At 40.9% G+C, this 17,188-nt stretch overlaps 1 protein-coding gene and 1 long non-coding RNA gene across 2 annotated transcripts; one reads left to right on the top strand and one right to left on the bottom strand.

The window, feature by feature from the left end:
- Window positions 1-1,287: 1,287 nt before the first annotated feature.
- Window positions 1,288-5,070, bottom strand: LOC135491164 (uncharacterized). Its single transcript, XR_010447783.1, has 4 exons — window positions 4,901-5,070; window positions 4,482-4,712; window positions 3,984-4,216; window positions 1,288-3,611 (listed from the first exon to the last, which is right to left on the bottom strand). It is a non-coding gene; the product is annotated as an uncharacterized LOC135491164 (long non-coding RNA).
- A 2,161-nt stretch (window positions 5,071-7,231) lies between these two features.
- LOC135491427 (slowpoke-binding protein-like) lies at window positions 7,232-16,337 on the top strand. Its single transcript, XM_064777293.1, has 14 exons — window positions 7,232-7,417; window positions 8,192-8,274; window positions 8,615-8,712; window positions 9,317-9,394; window positions 9,686-9,837; window positions 10,014-10,124; window positions 10,477-10,658; window positions 11,137-11,243; window positions 11,368-11,462; window positions 11,800-11,847; window positions 12,336-12,466; window positions 12,836-12,895; window positions 13,997-14,038; window positions 14,421-16,337. The coding sequence occupies exons 1-14, from the start codon at window positions 7,361-7,363 to the stop codon at window positions 14,692-14,694; spliced, it is 1,518 nt and encodes a 505-aa protein (XP_064633363.1). The 5' UTR covers window positions 7,232-7,360; the 3' UTR covers window positions 14,695-16,337.
- Window positions 16,338-17,188: the final 851 nt, after the last annotated feature.

The following is a 17,188-nucleotide window of genomic DNA, read 5'->3' on the forward strand; positions in this document are numbered from 1 at the left end:
AACTGCCTGTGTATCGTGCTATGAAGTGTTCGATCCTGAGGCTCGACCAATTTTGGTGGGGATGGTGTGGTGATCTGGTAGCTCTTGGTGTGTTGGCCTTAGGCCAGATGGCGCCACCAGTCTCTTCGGAGGCTGCCGGGTGACGGGACCATGATGAGACACCGTAGGAGTGGGGAGGGTGAAGACGGCATGGTTTTAGATGAGATGTGAGGATTCTGTGTCGAAGGAATAAAGGAGTTTTATAGACATGAAGGTATGTTAGCGTGAGTTAATGCCGAGCAAGGAGAAGTACCCCCGACGAAACTTCACATTGGGGATGTACTAGGCTCGTAAATAAGCATCATAGATCTACCATTTTTATTCATTTCTAACTGCGTTGAACAAACATTCCCTTTTGCATCTCCACTTTTTTGGTGGTTCAGACTTCTGGGTGGCGACGTTGGACTGGATGGTTGGCAAACCACCATCATTCATCAAGCAATTTGACCGCATCAACCTGTGCATTTCAGAATACTAAGGGGCCAGACACGTTTTTCGAGGGGACAGTTTCTCCGTCTGGAGTGTAAATGGGGCATCTGAAGCTAATAATTTGAATTAAGCACTCCAAGCAAATGTATTTACTATTCTCCTACTGCTGTATTAGCAGATTAGAGGGGACTGAGGGCTTCACTTCTCTCCAAGGTAAGATGTCACAACTTTCTCAACACCAGATTGAGCATGGGCTAACCACAGGTTGTGACAATGTCCCCATCAACCTGTTTACAGCATGGTGAACAGAGGGCTACTTATTTAGTATGTGCATTCGGGGGGTGGGGTGGCAGGGACAATATTGAATTTCACCTTGGACATTGTCCCTGTGGCATATATCACACTATTTTATACTCCATGCAAATCTTCATGTCACACCCCAAAACGAATTCGTATCAGATTCAGTAGTGTCCACTGCAGGTTGTGACATTGTCCCAGTCATGCAACCAGATCAAACCAAACTCTTGAGTGGTGAAATTCAAAGACACCTATTCATGAACAATATAGGACCACATTTTCCAGGCATGAGAAAAACAAATCTAAGGCGACATCTCTGTAGATTCTTGAAATGCTATTTTTTTCAGAGCATTACTAGTTTATTCAGAGGAAAGCATTTTCTTCTGCAGCTCTTATCTAACAATGCAACGCCATAGACACTAATAAAGCAAACAAAATGACACTTGCATAGTTTACAATTTTATTCTTAACTGTAATTTACAACAATAACAGGTTGTAGGCCTAAATGGGCCTGCTCGTGGTAAAAAGGAATCACGGAACTGACAAGAGTGATCATGATCTCCAGTAAAAGACCAACATCAGGGAGAATCGTTTCTCCACCCGTTCTTTTTGCCCATGAGATGCAAGGTGAAACGAGCAACACAAATTTATAAATGACACGAAAGAGTAAACAAGGAACAAATGCCACATAACTATCAGGTATTTTCCCTCGAGACTGGTGACAATCAGACTGGCCTGACATTCTCATTACCGACTACCCCTCGGTGAAAAACCATCTAACTAAAATGGGGTCATTGTACACAGTGGTACTGTATTACCCCGATGAGAAGCACTTTCGCGTATGTCCCCCACTCTCAACTAAGATATTTGCGCCTAACGGTTTGACTACAGACGAAGTTGACGATGTGCTCCTAACTGATTATTTTTGTTACATTCAATGGACCCAGTCCTACAATCTCTGGAAGAGCAAAGTCAGCACATAATTACTGTGGTATGCAGATTTGCCGGCGAGGCAGAAAAGACCTGAACATTGCCACTCCTTTAGGAGTGTAGCAACAATATTGCTTCAAAGCAAGAAATGAATCTGCACATATTTACTGGTATGCAGATATGCCAGCAATAAGGCATCAAAACCTCGGTAAGCCCTTAATGAGCAACTAATTTACAAAATTACAAACAGGATTTATCTTACAACTACTGGTATGCAGATATGTCAGCGAGGCAGACAAGACCTGAACACTGCCACTGCTTCACAAGTGTAGCGCGATATTGCTTCAAAGCAAAACTTAAGTCTGCATATAATTACTGGTATGCAGATTTGACCGAGAGGCAGAAAAGACCTGAAGACAGCCACTGCTTTAGGAGTGTAGTAACGATATTGCTTCAAAGCAAAAATGACGTTTGCACATAATTACTGGTATGCAGATGCGTCTGTTCGACAAAAAGACCCTGAACACTACCAAGCAACACTAATTTACAATTGATATGAAAGAATAAACAGTTCAATGGAAAGCCACATAACTATCGGGTATTTTCCCTCTGGACTGGTGACAATCAGACTGGCCTGATGTGCTCATTATCGACCACTCCTCAGTGGAAATGAATCCAACAAAAAATGGGGTCATTGTATACAGTGGTACTGTATTACCCCGATGAGAAGCACTTTACTGATGTCCCCCACTCTCAACTAAGATATTTGTGCGTGTACCGGTTTGACTACGGGCTGAAGTTGACGATGTACTCCTGACGGAGCCATTGGGTGCTTCGCCCGCTCATTGACCGAGGCATGGTGACCTGGAGACAGTGACCGGATTAGCACTAGCTGGTCGAAGGACACTTCACAGGGCGTCAATTCGCAACTTCTCATCATTTTTAAGGCACGACCCATTCACGTGGACCAAGTCTTACCCGTCAACCTACTCCTTACGTAGCGTGGGGTACCAACCCACCGCAGATTCAGGAGTGTGCAATGGTTTTCGAATATCCTACACCCAATTGTGCTGCCCATTCGCAATAGGTTTAACCACCGTCATGCACCCCTGACATCGCCATCTCTCAGACGGTAACAGGAAATGGTGCATTCTGGCTGCAAATTTTTCCCAGAGGGGCGGGATAATGATTATTTCAGATCGATCAGAGTGTCACAAGTTCAGAGTGAAATCACCTGACAGTTATATGGAGTTGCACCAAAATGCAGACTCTTCATTTCATTTGTAAATAGGCATCGATTATTTTTGTTACATTCAATGGACCCAGTCCTACAGAGTCAAGGTTAAATGCGACTAACCCCATGGACTTTCATAACTGAAAACAACTTCATGTAGGTCACTACCTAAGCTACAGTGGCTGCAATACCAAGACGTTGGTTCCTCACTTGAAAAGGTCACCTTCACTGCCGATTCACATCTGTGTCTGTATCCTTCAACAGTGAAAACTAACACTAAAACTAACTAATAAGTAATGTAACTACAGTAGAACCTCCCTTAGCAGACACCTCTCTACGAAGGACAACACTAGTTTTGGTCCCAAATTGGTTGTTTCTATTTAGTTTGACCTCTCTAATCAGGACATCTCTTTATTAAGGACAGCACTTGTCAGTCCAGAGGGTGTCCTTAATAGAGAGGTTCTACTGTACAGTCTTTCTCTGCATCCAGGATGAAATGTTTTCCTTAGGAGCAAGTCAATAGTCCTGACGAATTTAGGTATAACTTCTAAACCTTTAGGCCTACAAAGTCATTCTTAGCTGAAAAAGTAAATCTTCAGGTATTTTCGGCGCCACTCAGTCCTTCGTGATATTCTCGGCGTTCACAATGTCCTGCATGTTCTGTATAACTGGTGAACCAAAGCTGAAATAATGATAAGGACTGAACGTGAGTAAAGGAAAAAGATGTTCAGCACAGTTTTCTGTCAAGTGATTTCAATGATCTCCTCCTTTCCATTTATAACCGTAGTGTTTCCCACGGCCACGTTTAACCCAGGCACGCTGTAAAGCCAAATGGTCTGCACGCGATTGATGATTGAGCTGCTCTAAATCACGGACAGGGACTTTGATCCCAAATGGCCGGTCTTATCAAATACGCTCTACTATTCATTCTTAAACTTTCAATTAACGACAGCCATTAAAAGATGACAATAAAATGATTGTGGACATTGCAATATGACAGAATGCTATCATCAAATATTTAGGTCCTTGGCAAGGAAAGGAAATGTTGTCGCACCATTGTTGAACTCCACTGCTTTCCATTTTTCCCAGCAAAGAAACTGTAGATACCCTTGATCATGTACAAACAAAGATGATAGATGTCTTTTCCAGTCAGTATGGAAGGGGTCCTATCGCGTTCAAGACATTTGAACTTGGTTGATGTGATCCTTGTCCACAACCCAGCTTGTTTACGAGAGATGTCACAGTGATCTACCAGCTTCAATTACCAGTAGTTTTCCCTTTCTGGTGCTGAAAATAAGAAAATAATTCTTTTGATTTTAATGACTTCTTCTACAAAGACAAGAGTTTTTAGAAACAGCTCCATGAAAGGCCTCTGGCTTACTAAGAGAGGGTTGTCAAATGCACAAGGACATCGTACAGTGATTGCAGTTCACTCTGCAACCTTATACGCCAGGAACTTGCCAGCACTACTGACTAACAGCTGGCTAACAGGACAGCACTTGACCAGTGTTATGACTAAAATCTGTTATTAACTTTCTGACTTAGTACTTACCCCTGGAAAACACCACTGATTGACATCTGTGTCTGCAAACTGGTGTGGTCAGCCGATCCCAGTCAATCTTGGCAGTGGTGTTTGGCTGGTTTTCCGGTAGGACAATTATTGTGTGATACCTTGCTTGCATGATCACCTATGCTCTTGTCCAGTCTGGGTCATCAGGTGGAGGTACTGGAAAGGACCGGCATAGTTTTCATTACCAGCACCCCTCCTTTGTATCTGCTGCACCTGTGAAGTATGGATGAAGTAGCCTACACAGCATATACAGTGACACAGTCAGAATCATGGAATGATGCACAGAAAAGTCGAAGTTTTAAAAAGTTTTCAGCTGCATTTTGCAAATTCCAAATATGCCACACCTACATTTTCACCTAAAGTTTGCTGGAAAACAAGAGAAATACAGTCTAACTACTTACCATTGTGTTCTGTAAATTCCGGCACTGTTTACTCTTGGAGGATAGGAGATGGCCCATTTCATGACAGCCATTTTTGCCCTTCATGATGATGTACATGATGATGTCATGATGATGTCATGATGATGCATTGATGGCCAAAAAAAACCAACAGGTCAGAAGCTCGCGGAAAATCGTTGTTAATGGCTGAATTCAAGCTGAAACCAAAAAGAAGGACTTACATTTAAGGAATTGAACCCGAGGCGGAGGACCTTGGTTGAGTTACCAAGACACTCGAGGGTGGAGCTAAAATACAGTCCAAACCCGAGCCGACAGGCGAGGGTTTGGACGAAATTTTAGCTCCACCCGAGAGTGTCTTGGTAACTCAACCAAGGTCCGAAGCCGAGGGTTCAATTTCTATTCTAAAATACCTCAAACTTAAAAAGATAGGCCACGAAATAACTTGAATATGTGCGAATTTGGCAAATTCCATCCATCGCCTGCCCGGAGCGCCGGTAGCGCCGTTGTTTACATTATGTTACGGCAGCCCGTATAGGAAGTCCGGATCGGCTCGCTCAAGTGACGCTAAAATCCGCGCAAATGGGCTATTTGGAGCGTTTTTCTCAGCAAATATGTGTAGTGCTCATTAAAAAACTTAGGGTGGTTGATGCTTCCTTGGCTGATTTGTGTTTGAAGCAGTGTTTTGAGAGCCTCAAACTTCTGAAGTGAGCTGTGTGCATGGTTCCACATTTTAGTGCAACCCGAGGGAACTTTGGTAGAGCATCTTGGTTGCGTGTCCAAAACACTCCACTCTCAGAACGAGGCTTATGCATTTTCCATTTAAAAGTTGACTTTACGGTACCAAGGTATTTTAGAATGACGAATAACATATTTCATGTACTACTTTTCTTAGTTTAGAACGGCCAAACAGTCTGATTCATGATCGAAAACATCGATGAAATCATCAGGACAGTGCGTCGCAGCATTGCGTGCAACAATGTATTCTTCTAGAACACGCAATATCCGCCGAAGTTTCTGGAATTCAAAATCCGATTCCACGCACTCATGTCATATTGTGCTTCGCAATATTCGGTTCTACAGATGTAGAATTACTCATAGAACCTAAAATTCATTATTATTTGTGCTTATTCACTAGGATGATGAAGGATTAGGTCAGTGTTTCACGACCGATTTTTCGTTTTCTCTGAGCAGCGAAGTTGCGCATTGAAAAATTTTGCGCAAAACATCGCCCGAACTTTGCCGACTGAAAAAATAGTGAAGACGTTGACTTAAATCAAGTAAAAGCGATCGTTTACGATCACGAGATCACAAAGAAGAAATTGACATAACATTTTTGATACTTACCCAACAAAAACCGTGTTTAAGGACAAAAAATTTGCACGAAATTTCAAAACTTCGCGAAATGTCTGTTGTCTGCGGGCAACGTGCGCACGTGCGGGAGTCACGTGGATCCGCAATGCGCCGAAATTTGCCCAAATATGGGTCTTTGGAGGGGGTGTTGGGTCAAATCCTCGTATCCTCAAAAAGGTATTTTTGCCTTCACAAACCCAAATATTGGTCCTAAAATTTACCATAGAGATAAAATCATAAAGGCGTTGGCATAAAAACTGCATTCACCCCGTCTTTTTGGTTTTGTGGCCTTTTTAAAATTCCATCCTCTACCTGCCCGCCCCCACCCCCACCCCGTTGGGCGGTTTCATTCTCTCCGTCGTCGGCAAATAGGAAAGTTGTGAAAACGGCCAGGAGCGGTTGCAGCTATATATGCTTGCTTGTCCACTCGGGCGATGAGTATAGCCTCCGCCGCGGAGAAAAAAAGCTATCTTCAATTAAAGGGAGCATATAAAGATTTGTTGATGGCAGCATATTGGGCTTGAGTTAGGTTGAAGGGATACTATTAGAGAATGGCTGTATAGAGACCAATCACAGGATAACTGTGGTAAGACGTTCCAGTCAGTGAAAATATAAAGCCTACTGCTTTCTCTGGTATTAAGATGTATTGCTGTAATTCTAAAGATTAGGCATACACAAGGACCTCTCTATTACTGACCACCGCCTTGGGACTGACAAAATCTGTCCTCAATTGAGAGGTGCGTCTCCTGATTACAGATGTTGAATTCAATGGAAATTGGAAATTTGGGACCAAATGCAGTGTCCTCAATAGTTATCTGCTTAAAAAAGTGGTACTGGTGTGGGTGTTAGCACCAAAAGTGTGTCCATACCAGATGACCGATAGGACATTATTGTCACAACCAGACAGATTAGCGGACACTTTTCAGTTCTACCGTCTGCCGCTAGATGGCAGGTAAGCATAAGATTAGTCATGTGATACATGTGTCCGTACAAAAGTACACAAGTCACAATTCATGTTTATTTCCTGTCATTATCTTTAAATCAACATGATCAATGTCTTATTTCATTGTCATGGGTTAGATCAGAAATGAAAGTGGTGTTTTAGGGATTCACATGGACAATATGGACCAAGGAAACGCTGTCATTGATTATTTCAATGAGAATATTTGGGTAAAGTTTGTCTCAATTTGATTTTCAGACACTAAGTCAGTGAGACAGTCAATTTGAACACTCTCCAAGTATTTTGACAGCTGATTTAGTCTAAATGTGATCCCAATACTTTATTGCAGCACATGATCTAGCTGTCAAGTTGTACTGCAACCTCCTTGGCATAGATCAAGATCGTACATTGATCATGTATTGCCCCCCCCCCCCGGCCCCGGTCAGGTTCTACCCAGGTTGAACTATGTTTCCCTAAATCAGAAGGGTTCTTTGTGTCCCAGATTTTATGCTTCCCACCCACATTCTGTGTTTCCTAGTTGTAAGAGCACTTTCTAACTTGGGCATTTTCGAACAGCCTGACCCTAACCCCAACCTTCTCTGACCACTCATCAGAGACACAAAAAACTAGGGATATTCAAAACCTGAGACACACAGAACCCGGGATGAATAATAAAACTCTAATGTTATCAAAAATAAAACCACAATGTTTGTTTAAATGTTATCAAGAATGATGTTCCAAAAAAACACAGAAATTAACCCAAAATTTGTTGTGAAAACTAATGGAAAAATCACTATAGGTCGATGAAAAATATGTTGGGCACATGATGACTATTAACCTGTTAGGCTAGAATAAAGACTTGTAGGTTTTATCGTAAGTTGCTACAATAGTGGAGTATCTAGACCTAGAGAGTTTTGTCATAGACCCCCCCTAAAGGTTTTGTTCAGGTAGAGTAGAAGTGGAATATCACCATGACTGACTATTTTCTTGCTTTTCTCTTCCAGCTCCCTATCGTGATAGGATGCGTTGGTTTACTTGTGCTGGTATTATTGATCTGGGTCTGTTGTAAAGTCTGTGGCGACGGAAGGTAAGCAGGATATCGAATATTTGGAACGGAGACCAGTGGCATAGGGAGACCAGTGTTTTAACCATTCCATAAAAAAAATTCTGTTGTGCAGACTTGGGGACGAGGTCACAGTCCTCGATCACGGCCCTTGATACAGCCTGACAAAAATCACCATGATTTATTGTTCAATGCGATCGAACTACGTCATTTCTGATCAGGGATTGTAAATTTTAACCCAGACTTTCAAAGCCAAATTTTCCTCGACCACCAGTATTTACGAACGGCATATCCCTTTGAGGAAAATATGCTGTAATATGCACAACAACATGATGATATTATCATAGTTTGATCCTTTTTCCAGGAACCACAGACAGTATGATTACACAGCTCTCGATCAGGAGTTGGGCCTTTCCCACAAAATGGATCTCGAGAGACGGATGCAGAGAAATGCTTTCAGAGGTCAGTCTGTCCTGCGTTTAAATTTGCCCTTCTCTGGCAAAAGTAGGGTCAAAGACAGATATTGAGCTATGTGGGTTTATTTTGCACAAAACTATCTTAAAAATGATATATGCTTGAAAAGTGATTGAGGTATGGACTTCAGAACACATCATTCATTGAACTTTTTTGGAGAAAAACTCACTCAATGGGAAAACCATTTGTAATGTCACCTTATCCACTTGTTATACTCTATTATAATAGCCTCCAGACAGTTCTAGAACAACTAAGAATGTTCATTTGACTTACACAATCGAAAAGAAAAAAAAATTGAGAAAAAGATTTCAAGAAATAGTGTGAAGGAGAATCAAATTTTAAATTCTGCCTGGCCTTATGATATAACCATGTCTACATGTAGGTCAATCAGCAATTCATACGGGTTGGTGTGTGGTCAGACAAGGTCATACAATTGTGTCTGTCTCCAGTAATTAAAATCATAAAATGGGATGCACCAAAAATCCAAATTGGGGTATCATACCTCACCCATGTGACTACCATTCAATTGAGGCATAGTTGGCCAGAAAATAGTTCTATAAAATTGAAATTTCATTGTTGTTCATTTTTTCAGATTCTGCTATAATCAGTGGCCAGTTCTACATGAGGTCGTCAGGAAAATACACATTTGTGGAGCATTTAAATGAGATAGGTTGGTAAAGCACTGATGGCTGAATAATGACTATTCTAAACTCTTGTAGCTCCTGGCATCAGTTTGGAATTTAGAGTTTTACATGATGACAGCACTTTACAAATACATTTCAATCCTTTGTTTGATTTATTGATTGTTATGTTTTAACCAGTGCAGGCACAAAAAGTCTCTGTGAAATCTTATCTTTTATAGAAGTAAGAGAATATCCTGAAAGACGTTTCAAAAAGCTCACACTCACTCCTGTGATGTGTTGTTGATGTCAACGTTGAGTTCTGTCCTTGTTTCTTTCAGGCAGCCGATTGAATCGGAGCTACTTCATGGTGAAGAGTAATCGACACAAGGAAAACGTTCTCTTGACCTTGACCCCAAAGAGTGACAAGTGTCCGCTTGAAATGAGCAACAGTACAAAAAATACTCTGACAGAACTTTTCAATATTTTAAAGGTAAGTGGTATGATTTTTTCGGAGTTCTTTTAGATAAGCTTGAAATATGTTGGCCCTGGAATGTTAGAAGCATGGATGCTATGATGATTATTTTCCATCATATATTCTATGACCATGATGACAAAAGACTTTGGAAGTCTATGGTATTATTGATACAGATTCTTTTTCTTTTCCAGCATCCATACATTTTCCCACTATATGACATTGATTTCACCCAAGGTTCTGACCACGTTGTCTTCACCATGATCTTCAATAGATATGGCTCACTGAAAGATCTCATCTATAAGGTAAATCATTTTTCCTCTATTTAATGGATCATAAATGGTGAAGTACTAATTTGTCTGAAGTAAATCCCTGATGAATTTGAATTACATGGCATTAATTTTAGAGATAATGAGGTAGCAATGTATTACATGAAGAGGGTGGCTTGACTCACATCTAGGGTCCTAAATTGACCTCTGACTGGTTTGTTGATTTGCCTTTCCAAAAGTGAGCTCAATTGAAGAGCAGCCTTGACATTCCAGAGGGTCCTGGGAAGATGTGTGCCAAGTAGATCTACTTTAGACCGATCGAACTCTGTTTAGAAAGCTCCAGCTGTACAAAGCCACAATTTTCTGAATTGATATATTTTTCTTCCAGTCTCGAAGTGAGGATGAATACCAGAACAAGTATGGGACAAAAGGAAAAGGTCTCTCCCTGACAGAGATCAAGACGTTTGGTCTCCAGATACTGACTGGGTTGATGTTCCTGGCGGAGAAAGGCTTTCCCAAGTTCAAGCAATTACACACTGGGAACATCATGGTTCAAAATGGGGTCTGCAGGTGAGAGGGGGTTGAAGTTTTATTGGAAAGCATTCAAAAATTGAAATTTATGCCGCTGTGAGAGTAAATTTACTCCCCCTGGAGAATTAGTCCAAGCCTAAGCAAGGTTCAAGTATTGAAATTCAATTCGACAATAGAATATTCCATTCCAGGACTTTCTCTCCAGGGATCTAACATTCCATTTACACCTCCTTTGACTGCTGACCACTATTTCCTGTCACTTAGTGCCACAGTGGAACCTCCCATTGTCGAACCTCTGTAAGCAGAATGTCCCTCCGTATATAAGGACAGTGATTATGGTTCCAGATGGATAATTTCTATACAGTTTGACCCCTGTAATCAAGACACCTCCCTTGTCTGTCTCAAGGGTGTCCTACAAAGACAGGTTCTACTGTGTTTACTTTCTCTATGTGTCCCTCCATACAGATACTCATTATGTCCATTAAGAAATAAACAACTATTTTCAAACTCATTTCAGGTTGACAGGTTTAGAGAACACATTTTTAGGATTCCAATCAAAGCTACACCCAATCATAAAGAAGAAAATAAAAAGAGACAAAAATGCTGTGGATAGCGTCTGCTTCGGTAAGTTTATAGTCAGATTTGATAGCCAAATACCATAAGACCCCACGTGTGGTCATTTGTCTCTGAGGCCTCCTTGTCTTGTCCATATTCACCTTGTCTTAACGCTGATATCGTTTGTTTTTAGGTCACGTGATGTTTGAGATGGCCGCAGGCTACGAGTTGGATGTCGGTCATCCTCAACCAATTCACCTGATGGACTGCCATAATAATGTTATCAAGGTAGCAAGATCATTTTGAATCTTTGAGAATAAACACAAAATGTATAATGTCAAGTTTTTTAAGGCGCTTTTATACTGACCAGTGCTTGTCGCAACTCAAAAGTGCTTTGCAACAACTGTCAATAATCCTATGTCGCCCCTCGGGGTCTGAGATTTCAAGTGGTAGCTAATTTGGTGCCTACTTGAGTGCAACCTTAAGGACAAGCGGCCACCAGACCAGTGTTAAACAAGACAGTGCCAGTGCTTCTGGGCGTGCATCCAAGAAAGTTACAATATGATGTATCTTTTGACTTGGAGATTAATTAATTTTAGTCTGACGTCATGATATGTTCTTTAAGGTGTTGAATCTGATTTTTGAAGAGGACAACTACCCAACTATAAAAGAGGTAATAACTTTCTTCATACTTCTGCTTTTTTAGCATTTTCCCCACACTTTGATGTGTTTTTCTCGAGGGAGTATTCATTCTAGGCGGAATGAGCATTTGTGTGTGCCACTACAGTTTGGCACCAATTGGGTTTATTGGCCAAGTGACTGAGTCTTTAGCCTGGACTCTTTATACAATCAAGGTCAAAATACAATCTCTAAAATGCACGATCAACTTCCATGCAAAGTCAGACGGTCCACCATTCAGTCATGGGAGCATCCTAAAATGTGGAATCGGGATTGAACGCCCCTTGGCACGGCAGGGATGATGCATATCATGTTTAGTGTGAGAACATTACACCACATGCATTTTCTTGGAAACTGACCACCAAATGACTTGTTACATCCGTGTCTCTCTAAAGCTTGCTTGGACAACCTATTTTTAACTGTGCACATCATATGTCTATCTAAAGATCACACCAATTTCTTTTTATTGGGGTTCCATTACAGATAGCAAACCATGAGTTCTTCAATGATACCAGATTACCGGAACTAAAAGCGTTTAACCCAGCACCAGTGAACTTCACTACCAATATGAAGGCATTACTGAAAGCTGCAAAATCTGGTAAACCAACAAATAGGTAAGGACAGATAAGACTTTATTTTAATTTGTTAACTGATTAGGAAAACCAGTGCAGTTGTTTTGAAATGGGTTGATTGCTTGATTGAATCATTTCAAGGTGAATACTGTTGAGTTTGAACCAGGGACCTATTGACCACTAGCTGAGTCTGAGCCACTAGACCACTACAGCTTCTTAAGTTGTCACTCCAAAACTTTATATCTTTTTGCTTTTATGAGAAAAAAGAGTAGTTCCTTGAAAGGCACCCTTCTAGCAACATTTTTGCACAGCGTTTCAAAGCGGTGTCCCCTGGCCATCCTCTGATCCGGTGAATTCCTCAACAATAATATCGACTGTGACAAGTTTTGATTTGTTTGTTTCTATTTATAGATCAAAGGAGAGAAGAAGATCTAGTCTGATGAGATCAAATTCAGAACTTGACACAGACAGGTAAGCATTACATAATTTTACCCCCCCCACCACCAGCCTAGGTTGTACCAGTACGCCTTTGGGAAATCATATATGTATAGTAGGCATTCGAACAGCTACTTCCTAATTTTGGTTGGGTCTGTATGTAGACAAACTGACAAGAAAGGTACTCTCAGACTTTAATACGACTTAAAGTATGTCAAACTTCTAGGATCTGGGATCCAGGTATTGAGATGGTTCAGGTAGGGCAGGCAGGCAGCGACCTGATTATCTATTTTTAGCATCTTATTGGCAGATGTATTGATGGGGAAGGAGCATCTCATCGTAGTTGATAATCTTTTACCTGACTCAAACTGCAGTTGCCCTTTCTGTCCTTGAAAAACTTGTCCTAACAAAAAATGTTTCTGAAATTATTGTTAAAATCGACCTCAAGTCCTTTGGATTTTTAGGGAAGTTATGATATCTATCAAATAGTCCTGTATAACTGTTTTTAGAACTACTAGAATAGTTGCAGAAGGAAAGGATTTGGAAAAGAAAAACGTTTCTCAAATTTGAGGAATATATGTCAATGTGACTTTTTAACTTTGCCACACCCGAGTTCCAAAAATGCAACTAGTTACAACACTGAGCCAATTATCATTGAACCTAAAATATTCATCTCTGATAGAACCAGCCTTATCAGGTAGATACTGCTGTCGATATAATGTTGAGGTTGCCCCTCAGGTAACGCATGTTTTGTCGAAAAAGATAAAAACTCAGCATCCCATGGAATTTTTGTGGGCGGCCAATCATTTACTGAGCATTCTCTTCATCTACCTGGCGATGTTCACTAAAAGAAAACTCCTGTACATTTTGTACTGAAATGTAGTATCATTACTTAGAGATTTACGTAAAGTTAGGGTGACATCAACTTACTGACAGTTTCAGATCAGTTTGGTCAATATCTCATGTACATTTGTGCATATAAATTTGTGCACTGTAGAGTTCTTTCAGGTCAAGTTAGCTCGGAATCAACTGCAGTAAACATAGTGAACGGGGTGTGATTTTCTCAGCAGATGTACAGTGTACAAACCACTGAGTTTGGCAAGGTTTGAGAATTGACTTCTAAAATTTTCCTCCTAGGACTAAAAGAGGCAGAAAAGCATCAGAGCCTGGAGGTGACAGGTAAGATGCTTGCAGAAAAAGCATTTTCTTTTATTGTTGTATTCCATCATCATAAATGGTGGAAAACAGGAGACAGATAATCAGTCTAACTGCAGAACAGCCGGCAGTGGTAGGCAACATTTAACCTGTGGAGCAGAATTTGAAAAAATGGCGAGTCTCAGCCAGGCTCCGTTCATAATTAGAGTCCAGGAAACTATCATGAAGACACTCAACCCTGATTAGCTTTCTGAGCACATTGTATAGTAAGTTGCTGCCTGTAAGGTAAAGCCAATTGTTTCCATGATAGTTAGGCAAAGCCATCTCCAAGTTGACCCCTAAGCAATTCAAACAATGCCAACCAGGCCAAGCCGATTGTCAAAAGTGTTTTCTATATTCATTTCAGGTCTGCCAAAAAGAAGGCCCCAAAGTTATCATCAAGGTCGCAATCAATGTCGTCTGACATGGCTCAGTCAGCACCAGGTGCCCCTGTGGCGCCCCCTCCACCCCCTGCATCAGCGATCAACGACGTTCCAGAGGTCAAGATCGAGAAAGCAACCGGGCCACGTGCTGCTCTCCTCGGCGAAATTCGAGATGTCCGAACGGTAAAGACGTCACTGAAGCATGTAAAACCGAGCCAAAAGAAGGATAGGAGTAAACCGATGCTGAGACGAAAATAGGACGTGCCAAGTACTGGTGGAGTCCAATAATCATGTTTATATTTTGGTTAAGCCATCCGCCAAGGTTGCGAAATAATAAAATGGACTTGCGCTGTGTATGACTCTTTGATTTCAATCCGCCAGTTTCGACCATTCCCTTGTTTAGAGACAAAGACTTGTCTCCAGGTGGATGTGTTATAACGTGTACATTGCGTGGCATGGTTGAATTTCACTCCCTACCTGGACACAAGGTCTGTTTGAAATTAACCAAGGCCTAGAATAGTAGCCAGGTCATGTGAGACTAAAGTCCATATCAAGCACTGTACATTTAATTGGATGTTTACCTAGGGACAAGAATTTGTTTATCAACAAGGGTATGGCATTAACTGGGGGATTCATTCACGATAACAATAGTAAGGGCTATCTCACAAGGAATTCAAGCCATTAGGACTTTCGAAGGACTATACCAATTTTTCACAAGTAATTTTGTGTCCAAGGGTGTGAAACTATTATAACTGCACGGTCTAATGTCACCAGCAAAAACAGTCACTTTTAGTTTTTTCAAAAGTTGATGTGTTTGGTCTGTAGACGCTCATAACAATTTATGATTATATCAATTGGAGTAACGCAATTCAATATCATACTATATGCTAATACTTAACACAGAAGCTACCGCTTTCAGAAGCTACCGCCTTCAGAAGCTCCTCAAGAGCAGATACCAGGTCATGGGGGGATGTTGTACAGTACATCCAGCTGTTAAGGACACCCTGGGACTGACAAATGCTGTCCTTGAAAGGGGGGTGTTCCGATGGAACGAGTTTACAATCCCTGATCATGGCCCCCCCAAAAGTCATTAATTGATGAAGTAAGTGCTAGTGTTCGATGGATTTATTGTTAAGTGTGATCAAACTACGTCATTACAGCTCGGGGATTGTAAATTTTAACTGTTCATATTGCTGAGGTCGCTTTGTATGTCGTGATGTATAGCAGCGACCCCTTTGATACCAAAATTGTCATCCCTCATAGAGAGGGTGACCTGCTAAAAGAGGTCTTTGTCCCTCCCATCAGGTGCTTTATAGTTGCATGGTACACCATGCTATGTATCGGTAGTTATTTTCACTCACAAGGCAGTGTCATATTTCAAAATTTTGTCACTTAAAAGCAATATACAATGGCTTTTCTAATGTACCAGTATGGCACTGTAATCACTTGTCTCTGCTCAAATGATAATGGCTGATGCATCATACTAGTCAGTACTTTTGATTTTTCTCCAGATTTAATAAGCTTGTAACACATTTGTATTGTACAATAACATTGTATTGTATGGCTCTAGGAAAATTCGTCCCCGGATAATTCGTCCCCGGAAAACTCGTCCCCGGAAAATTCGTCCCCGAGAAAATTCGTCCCTGGAAAATTCGTCCCCGAGGAAAATTCGTCCCCAGATAATTCGTCCCCGTGGATAATTCGTCCCTGGAAAATTCGTCCCTGAGGAAAATTCGTCCCCGGAATATACGTCCCCGAGGATAATTCGTCCCCGGAAAATTTAACAAAAGTTGAAAGTTTCCGACATTACTTTCTAGTAATAACTACTACCTACTCCTTTCGACTTTTCTCATTCAGTGTTATATCTCTATTTACTACCCTACTAGCTAGTTACCTACTCCACTTTTTTCATAGTAGGTAGAGGTAGGCAGGCAAAATAAATTTTTTTTTCAAATAAGTATTTTTACTACGGTAGTCAGAATGAAAGAAAAGCTCTAAATTCTTCCATAAAATATTTTGCCTGCCTACCCTACCTGTTATAAAAATAGTGGGGTAGGTAACTAGCTAGTAGGGTAGTAAAGAGAGATATTACACTGAATGAGAAAAATCGAAAGTAGTAGTTATTACTACAGTCCATTCGACAAGACTTAAGGGTCTTAGAAAGTAAAGTCAGAAACTTTTAACTTTGTAAAATTTTCTGGGGACGAATTATTTTCGGGGACAAATTTTCCCAGGGGACGAATTATCCAGGGACGAATTTTCCTTGGGGACGAATTATCCGGGGACGAATTATCCTCGGGGACGAATTATCCGGGGATGAATTTTCCTAGGGGACGAATTATCCTCGGGGACGAATTATCCGGGGACAAATTTGCGGGGACGAATTTTCCGGGGACGAATTATCCGGGGACGAATTTTCCTGTAACCGTATTGTATTGTTAACACTAAAGCACGAGTTCATGTTAGAAAAATTGATACGACAGGTTTTTTTAATGATCCTGCAGCTACATTCTAATGAGATTCTCTTGTTTCCTAATATTGATGGCAGCATCAATGACCCTGTTGTACTTAACTATTAAACCATCCCCAAAAGTGTAAATTGATCTTTTTGAAAAAGCATTGTCAATAAACAGTTATTGATATAGGCCAATATCAAATGATTTGACAGCTGATCTTAAACTTTATGACCAGCATTTTGGTTTGAATTTGCCAACATAATTCCAGAGACAATTCTACCACCTGTTCTGAGAAT

Source organism: Lineus longissimus, chromosome 7, assembly GCF_910592395.1.
Source record: "Lineus longissimus chromosome 7, tnLinLong1.2, whole genome shotgun sequence".
Lineage (NCBI taxonomy): Eukaryota > Metazoa > Nemertea > Pilidiophora > Heteronemertea > Lineidae > Lineus > Lineus longissimus.